The sequence below is a fragment of the Pristiophorus japonicus genome, chromosome 7, assembly GCF_044704955.1.
Source record: "Pristiophorus japonicus isolate sPriJap1 chromosome 7, sPriJap1.hap1, whole genome shotgun sequence".
In the NCBI taxonomy this organism is placed as follows: Eukaryota; Metazoa; Chordata; class Chondrichthyes; family Pristiophoridae; genus Pristiophorus; species Pristiophorus japonicus.
In genome coordinates, this window is record NC_091983.1 from 141,916,730 (window position 1) to 141,931,138 (window position 14,409).

The following is a 14,409-nucleotide window of genomic DNA, read 5'->3' on the forward strand; positions in this document are numbered from 1 at the left end:
CGAAATGGCCTCCTTCCATGCTGCAAATTTCTATGATTTTTCTATGAAGTATCCATTAGTTTGGAAAGTATGCAAATGGATGAAGCTCGGAGATGCGATAAGAAACTAGTGTAAATTAAGAGATGATGGAGGAAGAACAGGGAAAAAAAATCAAATCTTAGGAAAGGTCGTATTAATGTAACATCTTTCCCAAACAAGTTTAGAATCCTCCTTATAAAATAATTGTCATGGAACTCAAATATATTCGAGACTCAGTATGAAGGTTCATGTATAGAGTGGGCAATTTACACACAAGGGTTGAACTCACTGATTCTTTGTTTAAAAGTACACGGATTTCTAGATCTTCGGGTTCACTACCAAATGTGAAATCTTGGATGTTGTTGAAAAGGTACCAAAACCCTTGGACACTGATGAACAGTGCTGCTATAAAGCAGAAGCATGCTCACTTCTCTTCAAAGGTGAAAGCTACAAAGCTCCCAGTAACAAATATGATATTCAAGTACAAGTTGCTAACTGCATTTTTAAAATTTAACTTTTCACAAATATCTTTACAAGAGAAAGTTGTTTTCAGAAAAGTCCTTGTTAAAATATGGCTACAAAATTCCAAAGAGCGAGGATAGCATACAATGACCATTAAAATCAATACATATTGCATTATTAATTTTTTTAAGTTATTTTGTCTCCTTTTCCATGCTATATTCCAAATGAGAAGATATTTGAATGCCACACTGTAACCAACCACAAGGAGGTGTACAAAAGGAGACCAGCAGGGAAGCAAATTCACCCTTAGGATTTCTGTCCATCGCAAAAAGACTGGAAACTTTCTAAGTAGGGAACTGTGGAAATGATTCGATGTCCAACTATTTTGTAGCACAACATACTAGAGATTTCATGTGCTACGCAACGCTGACACCCTTCAGCTAATGATTTACTGATTAAAGGCATATGTCAGAGAAAATAAACAAAATTAAGTAAAGTACTTGTTATATGATCTTAAGCAAAGGGCAATGCAGCTCAGGATTGATCGTTAATACAGCTGAGAAAAATAAAACTGTCGTTGCACAAATACCAGTGCAAGTGTCATAGTATTTAAGAGTGACAGAAACAAGCTTTTAGCACACTGTACCATACTTAGAAAACCAACTTCAATGATCTACTGTAACAAAGTGATAGGAAAGTGTTGCAAAAGTCTTTTTTTTTTAAATATAAAATGGGACTTGCTTAAAGGGAAAAGGAATTCTAGAAGAGTGCTTTTTGTTCAATATACTAATTCCCTATGTTATTAGAAATAGATTTAATTGCATTTGAAACATTAGAGTTTTCCATTGAAGCAAAGGGTCGTCTTCCTTCTGCATAAAAAGAGCTCGATTCATTTTAATATGGCTCACATTTTTGGACTGACCTCAAAGACAATCTGAAGTAGAACAACCCCAGGAAAACAGATTACAAGCTCGCATGTGGAGAAATTCAAAGTTTTTGCCCTAACGGTACAAAATATATTTCTAAATGATATATTTTTGTAATTTCATAGGCGGTACTTTGCACAAAAAGCACTCCCCTCCAGACTTCCTTGCACCCTTAAGAAAATAAATGGTTTTATAGGAAGAATGTCAATACGGTAACAGATGCTACCACATGGTTCCGATAACATCAAATAGAGATGGTCAGCAGAATCCCAAGACTTAAATCGAATACAAACAGATTTGTGTTCTAATTCAAATTAATCCAATGTTCATTGGTATTCTAAAATCTTGCTCAAACTCATCTCAGCCTCTGGTCTGAAAACTTACCAATTTGGAAAGGTGCATTATACAGAAACAGGAACCCCACTGCTGGATTTCTCAATCGTCCACACAAGTTACTTCCCTTCCCTCCTGTACTGGTGGACAAATTTTAAAACACTAAATGGATAAAAATACTCAGGAACCAGAGATATGTGACATCACTAGTACCATGGTTTTTCTGACAAGAGATTACTGGGATATTATATATACACATCATCAAAATAAATGGAATATCAAAAACACAATTATAATAGAGTAATGATTTTCTTTTTTAAATTTCCTTCGCCATTACAACTTATTTTATAGCCAACAAAATTAACTGTTATCTTCTTGGACCATCTATACATGACCTAAATAGATTAGTCTAAGCAATTCTGCTTAGAGGTGTATAGTAAGACTATCACTATGCATCATCATCATAGGCAGCCCCTCGGAATCGAGGAAGACTTGCTTCCACTCTTAAAATGAGTTCTTTGGTGGCTGAACAGTCCAATACAAGAGCCACAGACCTTATCACAGGCGGTACAGATAGTCGTTGAGGGAAGGGGTGGGTGGGACTGGTTTGCTGCACGCTCTTTCCGCTGCCTGTGCTGGTTATCTGTATGCTCTCGGCGATGAGACTCAAGGTGCTCAGCGCCCTCCCGGATGCACTTCCTCCACTTAGGGCGGTCTTTGGCCAGGGACTCCCAGGTGTCAGTGGGGATGTTGCACTTTATCAGGGAGGCTTTGAGGGTGTCCTTGTAATGTTTCCGCTGCCCACCTTTGGCTCGTTTGCCATGTAGGAGTTCCGAATAGAGCACTTGCTTTGGGAGTCTCATGTCTGGCATGTGACCTGCCCAGCAGAGCTGATCAAGTGTGGTCAGTGCTTCAATGCTGGGGATGTTGGCCGGAACAAGAACGCTAATGTTGGTGCGCCCGTCCTCCCAGCAACACAAAGCTGAAATCAGTTAATAATTACGTAATGAAATTTCACACTTATACATCAAAGTGTATAGATTGCTTAGAAAGTTTTTTTATATACTGGAAATGCAGATCATATAACTATACACACACAAACGCGATCGTATAATCTAAAAACAAATGCTATCGGGTAGAATAATGTCTCATATACAATTCCAAAAGACCACAACTATTGTTTCTTTTCCTTCCTTCTTCAGATTAAATTTTATTCTACACCATCATGAGGTAATTGTCAAACACTATGGAACTCAGAATATGCAAAATGCCAGACTCCCAATGTATGCATTGTGTGTGAATCACATGAGAGTGTACAGACTACTAAATTTCCCACAACCCCAAATTATAAATCATGGAAATGGATGATCGTATTTTATTAATGTCCCTCAGATCACCTCATTATACAATTTTATTCTTTATAACTACTGATTAGAGGCAGCTTCAGCTCAAGTTGTGTACATCTCCCTCAACTGACGTCACGAACAGGCATTGTGGATGGAATTTCCCATTTTATGTCATCGCTAGAACAGAATTTCATGACTTCACTGGAGGGAGAACATTACACAAAATGTCTGCCGCCACCCAGCACTTCTAAGGGCGGTAACGAGGTATTACCCTGTCAAAAGCATCTCCATCTTAAAAAGACAGATTTGCATTTATATAGTGCCTTTCATGACGACCAGATGTCCCAAAGCGCTTTACAGCCAATGAAGTACTTTTGTAGTGTAGACGCTGTTGTAACGTGGGAAAACGTGGCAACCAATGTGCGCAGCAAACTCCCACAAACAGCAATGTGATAATGAGCAAATAATTTGTTTTTAGTATGTTGATTGAGGGATAAATATTGTCCAGGACACCGAGGATAACTCCTCTGCTCTTCTTCGAAATAGTGCCATGGGATCTTTTGCGTCCACCTGAGAGCGCAGACGGGGCCTCGGTTTAACGTCTCAATGCACTGGAGCGTCAGTCTAGATTTTTGTACTAAAGTCTCTGGAGTGGTACTTGAACCCACAACTTTCTGACTTGGAGCAAGTGTGCTACCAACTGAGCCACAGCTGACACTAACATTAAAGATTATATGACAATTCAGTCAAACACATTTGCCTTTTAACAAAACAGTTATGCATACTTACTACTGGTCTTACAGTGCTAGTAGCCAAATCAAATGGATAGAACTTGAAACATAGAAACATAAAAAATAGGTGCAGGAGTAGGCCATTCGGCCCTTCGAGCTTGCACCACCACTCAATAAGATCATGGCTGATCATTCACCTCAGTATCCCATTACTGCTTTCTCTCCATACCCCTTCTTCCCTTTAGCCGTAAGGGCCATATCTAACTCCCTCTTGAATATATCCAATGAACTGGCATCAACAACTCTGCGGCAGGGAATTCCACAGGTTAACAACTCTCTGAGTGAAGAAGTTTCTCCTCATCAGTCCTAAATGACCTACCCCTTATCCTCAGACTGTGACCCCTGGTTCTGGACTTCCCCAACATCGGGAACAATCTTCCCACATCTAACCTGTCCCGTCCCGTCAGAATCTTATACGTTTCTATGAGATCCCCCTCATCCTTTTAAACTCTAGTGCATAAAGGCCCAGTTGATCCAGTCTCTCCTCATATGTCAGTCCAGCCATCCCTGGAATTAGTCTGGTGAACCTTCGCTGCACTCCCTCAATAGTAAGAACGTCCTTCCTCAGATTAGGAGACCAAAACTGAACACAATATTCCAGGTGAGGCCTCACCAAGGCCCTGTACAATTGTAGTAAGACCTCCCTGCTCCTATACTCAAATCTCCTAGCTATGAAGGCCAACATGCCATTTGCCTTCTTCACCGCCTGCTATACCTGCATGCCAACTTTCAATGACTGATGAACCATGACACTTTGGTATATTGAGTACGGTCTTAAACTTTATGAAAAATTGATGACCAACTTCAGAAATGTATTATCTGAGAACTATAGAATTTGAAGTTTAGGTACTAGATTCAGAGTATTCATTTGGTATTTTGCCAACTAGGCTTTTAAAGCAAACATGGAGTTTTGGGGCACTGATCAATTAAAATGTATTCAAAATTGAATATTTACAGACAAGGAAAATCAAATGTTCAATCTCTGGTCTGTGCTAAGCTAACTAACTTCAGCTATTTGTTAGTGGGAGGGACAGTGGCAGAGTCAGTCAAGGTACTTCAGAGCCCCAGGATTAGGGACAGGGAATGAAACAGTCCAGGGTCCCTGCTCCTGAATGCTATGCAGAGACCTCTGCTGGAAGTCCACATCAGGTGAGGAGTGGATTGGGCTTTGCAGTGTAAGGTTATGCTACCATTTCTCATTTAAACTATTTCAACACTGTTTGAAACATTTAGAACCTTTAAAATATCCTTTTTAAATTTTGTTTTTTCAAGCTGATAATGTGACAAGCATTATCTGGGGAAAATCATTGTGCACTTTCAATATGCCACACATTTTGCAATTTTCCAAAACACTTGAGTGTAACAAAATTTGGTGTCTATCTAGGCTGTCTCTAAATTAAGACAAAGTAAATCACAAAAGCTAATTAGTTTTCCCCTCCCAAATATCAGTTTAAAGCTTTACTCAATGAGTTATCTCCTTTTATTCCATTTTATGTAACTCACAATAATAACATTTACTAGCTATAGCAGCTGAGGTTCATTGTCATACATCCAACACAATACACATGTAATTTATGTTTCCTTCATCACAACAGTGACGACAGTTCAAAAAGTACTTCATTGGCTGTAAAGTACTTTAGGACATCCGGTAGTCTTTCTTTTTTTCTATTAGATAAGTGCACTTCATGCCAATATTGTCCAACTAGAAATCAAAAAATGTAGACTAATCTGTATTAAAAAGGACTATCAAACTTAACCAGAACAACACTGAAGAACTTCTGCTGGTTCACTCACAGAGGGAGATGCTCAGGCATCGTGAACAGTTACAGCAATATTGCAACATCATACCATTTAAAAGGTCAACCAACATTTGGATATTTACAACATTACATATGCCATTGTAAAAGCTGTCAAAATTTTATATTGCTGCCGTGAGCATTTAAAGGGATGAAGTTTTTAAAAATCGAACCAAACTTTCTATACAAAAGACTTTTGGGAATCTTCAAGTCCATCTGTTTCAGAATCCTGAAATACCTGCAGGAGCAAAGCTCATCACACTTCCTGGCAACTCTTCACTGCAGTGCATAACTTAGCAGCAAGTTATGCAAAACTCACAATCACAGTATAAACTTTTGGCTGGGACAACTACAAGTTATTAAAAATTGAAATCAGTTTAGGCAACATAGCCGAACAGTTTCTGATAATACGCTTACCGTGGGTTTATTTATAATCATAATCCTGCAAACAAAACAAGGGCTAAAATAAAGTGCATCTCACCTGACCAGTTCAAAATGTTAGACATTTTTGCGAATTGATTTATGGGTGGGAAAACAAACATCTCAAATGATTGTTTAAATAAGAACCAAACAATAAAACTCCCCACAACTCATGCAGTGTACCGCATTGGGGGGGGGAGAGATTACCAGGGGAAATTATACAGAACAAGATGTACCTTTCACTAACCTGTTTACAATCTGACTAAATGTTCACCGCTGGACTTTAACCCATTTCCTTATTCTCCTAAAAAGGACAAGCCGGGGGGAGCCCAGGGGCTGCGGCCAGCTCTCTCTCTCTCTCTCTCTCTCCCCTCCCCTGCCCTCCCCTCGGGCTGCTTGTGGCCCGCTCCCTCACCTCCTCCACATCGATCTCATTGTAGTCGATCTCCTCGAAGTGCAGCGGCTGCGGGGTATCGATGATCTCCGCCGACATCCCTGCTGCAGCCGGCGAGCAGGATCGGGCTCAGGCCCAGGCCCAGGCCCAGGCTGCCGCTCTCGGCCGCTCGGGTTTGCCGCCGGTGGAAGAAGCCGAGCTTGTCGAGGCCGGCGCCGCTCTGGTGCCCCAATCCCGATTCCTGCAGCGTTCCACTCCCACCGGCTTCATCCGGCATTTCCGGGGTTAATCCGGCCCGCAAACATCCGGGGACCGCTGCCGCCTGCCGGAAATGACGTCGCTCGGGTGCAGGCCGAACCAGTGGCAGGAAGACAGCGACCTGAAGCGTCATCAGCAGTCCTGGCAGGGCGGGGAGTGTGCGTTCGCCTGGGCGCTGGGCGCTGGGCGCTGTGTCCACGCGTGCGCGGGAGCCCTTCGAATGCAAAGCTGGAATGGCCCCGCGTGCCATTTACATTTGAAAATTTTAAAATAAAACTGACGAAGCGGAAGCGGGATCCGTTATCAGAGTGACAGTTGGGGAATCACAAAATGGTCAACACCAGGAAAATGTTTAATCAGCAAGAGTGGAAATCAGTTTACACCTGCACTCACACACAACTTGTTTAAAAAAGACTTGCATTTATATAGAAACATAGAAAATAGGTGCAGGAGTAGGCCATTCGGCCCTTCTAGCCTGCACCGCCATTCAATGAGTTCATGGCTGAACATGCAACTTCAGTTCCCCATTCCTGCTTTCTCACCATACCCCTTGATTCCCCTAGTAGTAAGGACTTCATCTAACTCCTTTTTGAATATATTTAGTGAATTGGCCTCAACAACTTTCTGTGGTGGAGAATTCCACAGGTTCACCACTCTCTAGGTGAAGAAGTTTCTCCTCATCTCGGTCCTAAATGGCTTACCCCTTATCCTTAGACTGTGACCCCTGGTTCTGGACTTCCCCAACATTGGGAACATTCTTCCTGCATCTAACCTGTCTAAACCCGTCAGAATTTTAAACGTTTCTATGAGATCCCCTTATATATGGCGCTTTTCATGACATCAGGACGTCTCCCAAGCGCTTTATAGCCAATTAAGTACTTTTGGAGTGTTGTCACTGTTGTACTGTAGTTCGGGTCCTTCATTTGAAACACCTATGAACTCATCCTTTTTTGGTGTGGAAGCAAGTCATCCTTGTTTCGAGGGACTGCCTATGATGATGATGATGTAGGAAACACGGCAGCCAATTTGCGCACAGCAAACTCCCAGAAACAGCAATGTGATAATGACCTGATAATTTTTTTTGTTATGTTGATTGAGGGATAAATATTGGTCAGGACACCAGGGATAACTCCCCTGCCCTTCGAAAAAAAAAATTTTAATTTAAAAATATACTTTATTCATATAAAAATTTGCACAATACATTCGAAAGCAGTTCAGTACATTTCGATGCAGTCAGCAATTTCATACATTACATTTGGATGCTGACCGCAGTTCCGTTCAATACATTACTTTACATTTCAAGATACGATTCATACAATCCAGGATACATTGTGGTATGTTCATCAAGTTGCCCTTCGAAATAGTGCCATGTGATCTCTTACATCCACCTGTGAGAGCAGACTGAACCTTGGTTTTACGACATCTCTCCCTCAGCCCTGCACTGGAATGTCAGCCTAGATTTATGTGCTCAAGTTCCTGGCTCAGAAGCAGATGTGCTACCCACTGAGCCACAGCTGAGAGATTTTGGGCTGGATTTTCGACTTTTTGTGATTTCGCCCGTTTTCGGGCGCAATTCGCGGTGAAATCAAAAATTTAGTGCCAGGTTAGCGTTAGCACCAGAGCGTGCAACTTTTGCTAAATGAAAGTTCACGAGGAGTGTTAGCGCTAACTCCCACGTTGCACTGCAGTATTTGTCCGCCGTAGCCGAAAATTCCAGCCTTAAAAAAATAATTATCCTGCGCATGCGCAAATTAGATTTTCTTCCCGCGCTTCTGGTATGCTGTCCGATTGCAAACGCTAATGAAGGGCGCGGCCGCGCTTGCTCAGTACACCCGGGGCTGAATCAGCCATTTTAAAATTGGATTTTGATGATGGAGGAGGCGGATTGCAGACAGCGTGCCTGGCGATTTAGCCAAGAGGCTAACGAAGCTCTCGTGGGGGCTGTGGAGAGAAGGTGGCAGGAATTACATCAGAGGGGTGGATCTAAACCCCTGCCATCAATGTTTAATCGAATATGGAGGGAAATTGCTGAGGAGGCCTCTGTCTCAGACACAGTAGCCAAGAGTTGGAAACGGTGCCGAAAAAGGTTTAATGATCTTTCGAGGGTTGTTAGAGTGAGTACGATTTTTATTGATGCACTCCTTCATTACTTCAATTATAAATCTGACACACTGTTTGTTCTCATGCTGTTGCTGTCTCTCAGCACTCTGTGGGTTGCCTCCTAAAATGCATGGCACATAGGTATCTCATTTGTCATGAATGATCTTTACACATTATTAAGATTACTTTCTGAGATCTCATAAGATGTTTCCGCCTTTTGATGTCCTCCTAATGAACCACATGCAATTTCCAAGACCATTAAACAGAGGACTGTATTACATTCAGACAGTATAAGTGCTTTGGTGGCTATCAGTGTGTGCTACAAGAGCTGATGGACTCTCTGGTAACCATTCCCATTTTCATCTTATCAGGCAAAGAAGTCCCATAACCACCGCGAGCAGGTGAGGGCAGGCGGCGGCCCGCCTCAGATCCTGCCACTCACCGACCTCGAGGAGCGAGTGGCAGACCTCATCGGCATCTCAGGTCGGGCAACTGCCACTGGGGCCGCTGACCCCCGCTTGGATACTGAGGGTAAGTCCTGCACACTCCCTAGGCTAGGTTGGGGCAATATAATGCAGTGTCTGTGGACTAGGGTTGGGGCAATGTGATGCAGTGTCTGTGGACTAGATATAATGGAGTAGCAGCGGTCCTTCAAATGAGCCTGTGCTATGCAACCTTCCTCATGTCACCCTGCCCCCTCCCCTGCTGCTAACTACTCGTCTGTTGTTTTCTAATTCCAGAAGACCAGCCGCAGCATCCCTGAAATCAACCCTCCACGTCAGACCATCGTGTGGAGGAAGAGGAGGAGGAGGAAGACAAAGAGGACGAGTTCAGCGATCTGCCGACTCTGGGGCACATGCACTCTACCCCTCTTTTTCCACCAGCACTCACCTCGTCTGAAGACGATGAAGTAACTTTCTCGGTGTTTGACACCTCCAAGGCTCCTAAGACTAGTGGCATGCAGCAATGCAGTTCTGGGGTCGAATCCCTTATGCCATCTCTCTGGAGGGTGAGTCGGCAAAGTCGGACTGCTGACAGACAGGCAGACGTGGAAGTGGACATGGTGGGACTGTCCAGGGAGAGCATCCATCTCACCTGTCAGCTCCTTGATGTCTTGGGTAGGATTTCGCGACCATCGAGAATCTCACTGTGGCCATTACGGAGTTAGGATCACAGATTGTTTGGTGTGAGCTGTGAAACCTGAAAAGCCATCACTGCCCACACGAGGCTGGTGGCTGCCACCAGTGACACTGGAGTCCTGGAGAGTGTGGTGCGAAGACTTGCCAAATATGGTGCGTCACAGGCACAAGCTCTGCTTCAGCTTGGGCAGGTGATGCAGTCCATAAACCCTTCCGTCATATTCTCTGCGTTCCCCAGTGTCACACCCAGACACACCCCCACACCATCTGTGACTGTTGACGCCGATGAAGAGACTCACCAGTTAGAAGCCGGGCCTTCCACACCACAAGCTGGTCCAGTGCGTTCTCAGACGGTGTCTCCACTGTCTCTCCCTCCAATACAGCAGCCCTCTGGCAATTTTACTGCACGCCATCATGGTGCCACTTTGGGTAGGAGCAGCAGGCAAGGGAGGGGGATAAGGGTAACCGGGGGGTGGGGGAAGAGCCGGTAAAAGATAGTGGGTCAGGGATTGCTGCATTATGTTCTGCATTCTGTTGTTTATAATGTTGTTGTTGAATAATCACACTGCTGGATGCAGATAATTTATGTTATTTTATTATAGTTTCAAAGTTTCAAAATTAAGTTAACAAAGTTATAAAAGTTTACACTGTTTCATAAATTCTTTTGTTCACCTTAACCATTCCTCAGTAGTGTCTCATTTGCAGAATAAGAGGGGGAATAGTCAACATGGTGAGATAGAGTGGCCAGGCAACGGTCAAACGTGCCGTTCACTCTTCAAGCAAAGCATTCAATTATGAGCTGTTGACGCAAGGCTTTTGCAGCGGCAACATTTCCACGATGCCTCCCCTGTGGTTGTGGTGGGGGTGGTGGTGGCATTGGTTCCTCGCCAGGCTCCTCTTCCTCCCCCCTTCTCTCCTCAGGTGGCCCTACAATCCCCATCGGCAAATCCTGTCCCCTCATGGTGGCTAAGTTGTGTAGCATGCAGCACACCACAATGAACTCAGCGACCTGCTGAAAGAAGTATTGCAGGCAGCCTCCAGAGTGGTCCAGGCATCAGAAGCACTGCTTGAGCACTCCAATTGTCTGTTCGACGATGTTGAGTGTGGCTGCATGGCTCTAATTATAGCGATGCTTGGCTTCTGACTGAGGGTTCCAGAGGGGGGATCATGAGCCAGGTGGTGAGGCCATAGTCTTTGTCCCCCAGCATCCAGCTCTGGCCTTGTAGTTGACTCTGGAACATGTGTGAGACACTGCTCTCACGCAAGATGAAAACATCATGGCTGCTCCCTGGATATTGGGCATTGACTGCCATGATGCACTGTGTATGGTTGCAGACAATCTGTCCGTTCATGGAGTGGAATCTGTTTCAGTTTCGGTAAACCTGGATTCTGTAAAGGTGCTCGCAGAGATGATGTGCGTACAGTCAAGGGTATCCTGAACTTTGGGGAAGCCAGAAAATCGTCCAAAACCTACAACCCTCTCACTTTGGATTTCCTTGGTCATTGGGAAGTTTATGAAGTCCATCCTGCATGTGTACAGTGCAGTATTCACCTGGCAAATGCTGCAATGTGTAGCGTGCAGGAGATGGAGCATATGGGACACTGAATAAATTTAAGACAGAAATAGACAGTTTCTTAAACGATAAGGAAATAAGGAGTTATGGAGAGCGGGGAGGGAAGTGGACCTGAGTCCATGATCGGATCAGCCATGATCGTGTTAAATGGCGGAGTAGGCTCGAGGGGCCGTATGGCCTACTCCTGCTCCTATTTCTTATGTTTTTATGTCCCCCGCTGATGCCTGAAAGGAGCCGGAGGCATAGAAGGCAAGTGCCACAGTCACCTTAACCTCGACGGGCAGTGCAGTTCTGTTGCCACTGGTGGGCTGTAGGTCTGCCTGTATGAGCTGGCATATCTCTGTCAGAACTTCTTTTCAGAAGTGCAGCCTTCTAACGCACTGTGCCTCAGGTATGAGCGATGTTTCCTGTAAACTCGTGGGTGGTAAGACCTCATGTCTGCGACCTCGTCGATTACGTTGAAAATGATCATCAATAAGCCTTCTTCCAGCTCGACGCCGTATGAATATAGCAGCCAGGATTAATGACTGCCATAGAATGGCCCCCATCTTTTTAAATGTCCTTTAAAACAAACTATAAACTCACATAAACTTCACAATCGAAAGTATGCAGTAACGCAGTGTTCTTCTCCCAATGCTTTTAATTACTCAGATCTCCGACTTTCACCTCCGTTTTCAAGATGGCGCTGTTAGCGCTTGGTACGCCCTGGGTTTGAGTGCTTTTTGTTGGCAAGTTACCGGGCGGATGCTAAATCACGCAATATGCTTGAAAGTTCCGCCTAGGGCACTAGCGCAGCACTGCACAATGATTTATATCATTCAAACGGTCAAAACAGCAGGCAGGCGCTAAGTTTTAGTGCTGCCGCAAAACCATTGGCGAAAATTCCGCCCATGCGCAAAATCTTGTGCGCCTCGTTTCACGCCCCAAAAAACATCGTTTTTGCACCCGCTCAGGCGCTAAATGGGGTGCAAATTAGCCGAAAATCCAGCCCTAAGAGAGATACTTCAAAAAAGGGGGGATATTTTAAATCAAGCGACGTGCTCTTCACTGGTGTGGGTGTTATGAAGGGAGGGGATGCTCAGGATGATGAACAATAAGCAGTGTGTAAGTAAACTAGATGAAGCCATGGGGCAGAGAAGTAACTCCTCCAACTCCTTACAAAGTTTAGCAATCCTTCTAGGAAAGAAAAATTGGAGCAATCAGACCAAGTAAACAGACCGCAGTGCCTTCTTACAAAGCTTTTCACTCTCAAGTTATATGCACTGCATTGCACACTGGAGCCTTTCTCCCTTTTCTGTAGACTTCAGAAAGGCTACAACTGAAGAGGGAGGCCGGCCCCACCTTGTGTCCGCTTCACCGTGTTTTTTTATTCGTTCCTGGGATGTGACACTTTGACTCAGCGACGATGAAGGAACAGCGATATACTTCCAAGTCAGGGTGGTGTGGAACTCGGAAGGGAACTTGGAGGTGGTGATGTTCCCAGGCATCTGCTGCCCTTGTCCTTCTAGGATGTAGAGGTCACGGGTTTGGGAGGTGCTGCCGAAGAAACCTTGGCGAGTTGTTGCATTGCAGCTTGTAGATGGAACACACTGCAGCCATGGTACGCCAGTGGTGGAGGGAGTGAATGTTTAAGGTAGTGGATAGGGCGCCAATTAAGCGGGCTGTTTTGTCCTGGATGGTGTCAAGCTTCATGAGTATTGTTCATCCAGGTACATGGAGAGTATTCCATCACACTTCTGATTTGTGCCTTGTAGATGGTGGAAAGGCTTTTGGAGAGTCAGGAGGTGAGACACTCGCTGCAGAATACCCAGCCTCTGCCCTACTCTTGTAGCTACAGTATTTATATGGCTGTTCCAGTTAAGTTTCTGGTTAATGGTGACCCCCAGGAGGTTGATTGTTGTGGTTTCGGTGATGGTAATGCTGTTGAATATCAAGGGTTAGACTCTCGCTTGTTGGTGAAAGTCATTGTCTGGCACTTAGGTGGCGCGAATGTTACTTGCCACTTATTAGCCCAAGCCTGAATGTCATCCAGGTCTTGATTCATTTGGGGATGGACTGCTTCATTATCTGAGGAGTTGCGAGTGGAACTGAACACTGCAATCATCATCGGGCCTGTTTGCAGTTGTGGGCTCACTGGCTAATTTAACTTTTTTTGTAACTTTTATGGTGAAAAAATTATGCCCTTCCACCAGTTAACTGATAGTTTACACCTCTCCCAGCATGGCCAGTAACACTAGCTTCAGATGAAGGATTATCTCCAGAACTTTACAATACTTTGCAGATTTCAGCCTGAGCCAACTCCCTTCAACATTTTCCTTTTCTCCCAAACTTTCTGCAGATTCATCTCCACCCAATTTATCATACTCACATCCATGACCAAGGACTGAACAAGAATCCTGAGGGAAGCCTGAGAATGAAACCTAGACCAACTGTTAAGGGAAGAGGACTGGCAATTGCTGTGGAGTTAGATTCTCAACAATCACCTGAAGCAAAACACGTGATGGGTAACTCTATCATGCATACCACAACATTTTTATCCCTCCATACCAGACAACTGCTAGAGGGTCTGTGGCTAGAAGGATACCCTCCATTTCTTCTGGGTATGCACTGGTTTCCAGCCTTTCTGGGTAGCAGTCGGGAGAACATAAGAACATAAGAAATAGGAGCAGGAGTGGTCCATTTGGCCCCTTGAGTCTGCTCTGCCATTGAATAAGATCATGGCTGATCTGATCATGGGCTCAGCTCCACTTCCCTGCCTGCTCCCCATAACCCTTTATTCCCTTATCGCTCAAAAATCTGTCTATCATCGCCTTAAATATATTCAATGACCCAGCCTCTACAGCTCTCTGAGG

General features: G+C 44.3%; 1 protein-coding gene across 4 annotated transcripts in view; it reads right to left on the minus strand.

The window, feature by feature from the left end:
• Window positions 1-6,816, minus strand: part of map3k7 (mitogen-activated protein kinase kinase kinase 7) — a 163,528-nt gene extending 156,712 nt beyond the window's left edge. For all 4 annotated transcript variants that reach the window (XM_070885382.1, XM_070885381.1, XM_070885380.1 and 1 more), the window contains exon 1: window positions 6,508-6,816. In XM_070885382.1, coding sequence (XP_070741483.1) covers window positions 6,508-6,585 — 78 coding nt within the window. In that variant the 5' untranslated portion in view covers window positions 6,586-6,816. The remainder of the gene's footprint in view (window positions 1-6,507) is intronic.
• Window positions 6,817-14,409: the final 7,593 nt, after the last annotated feature.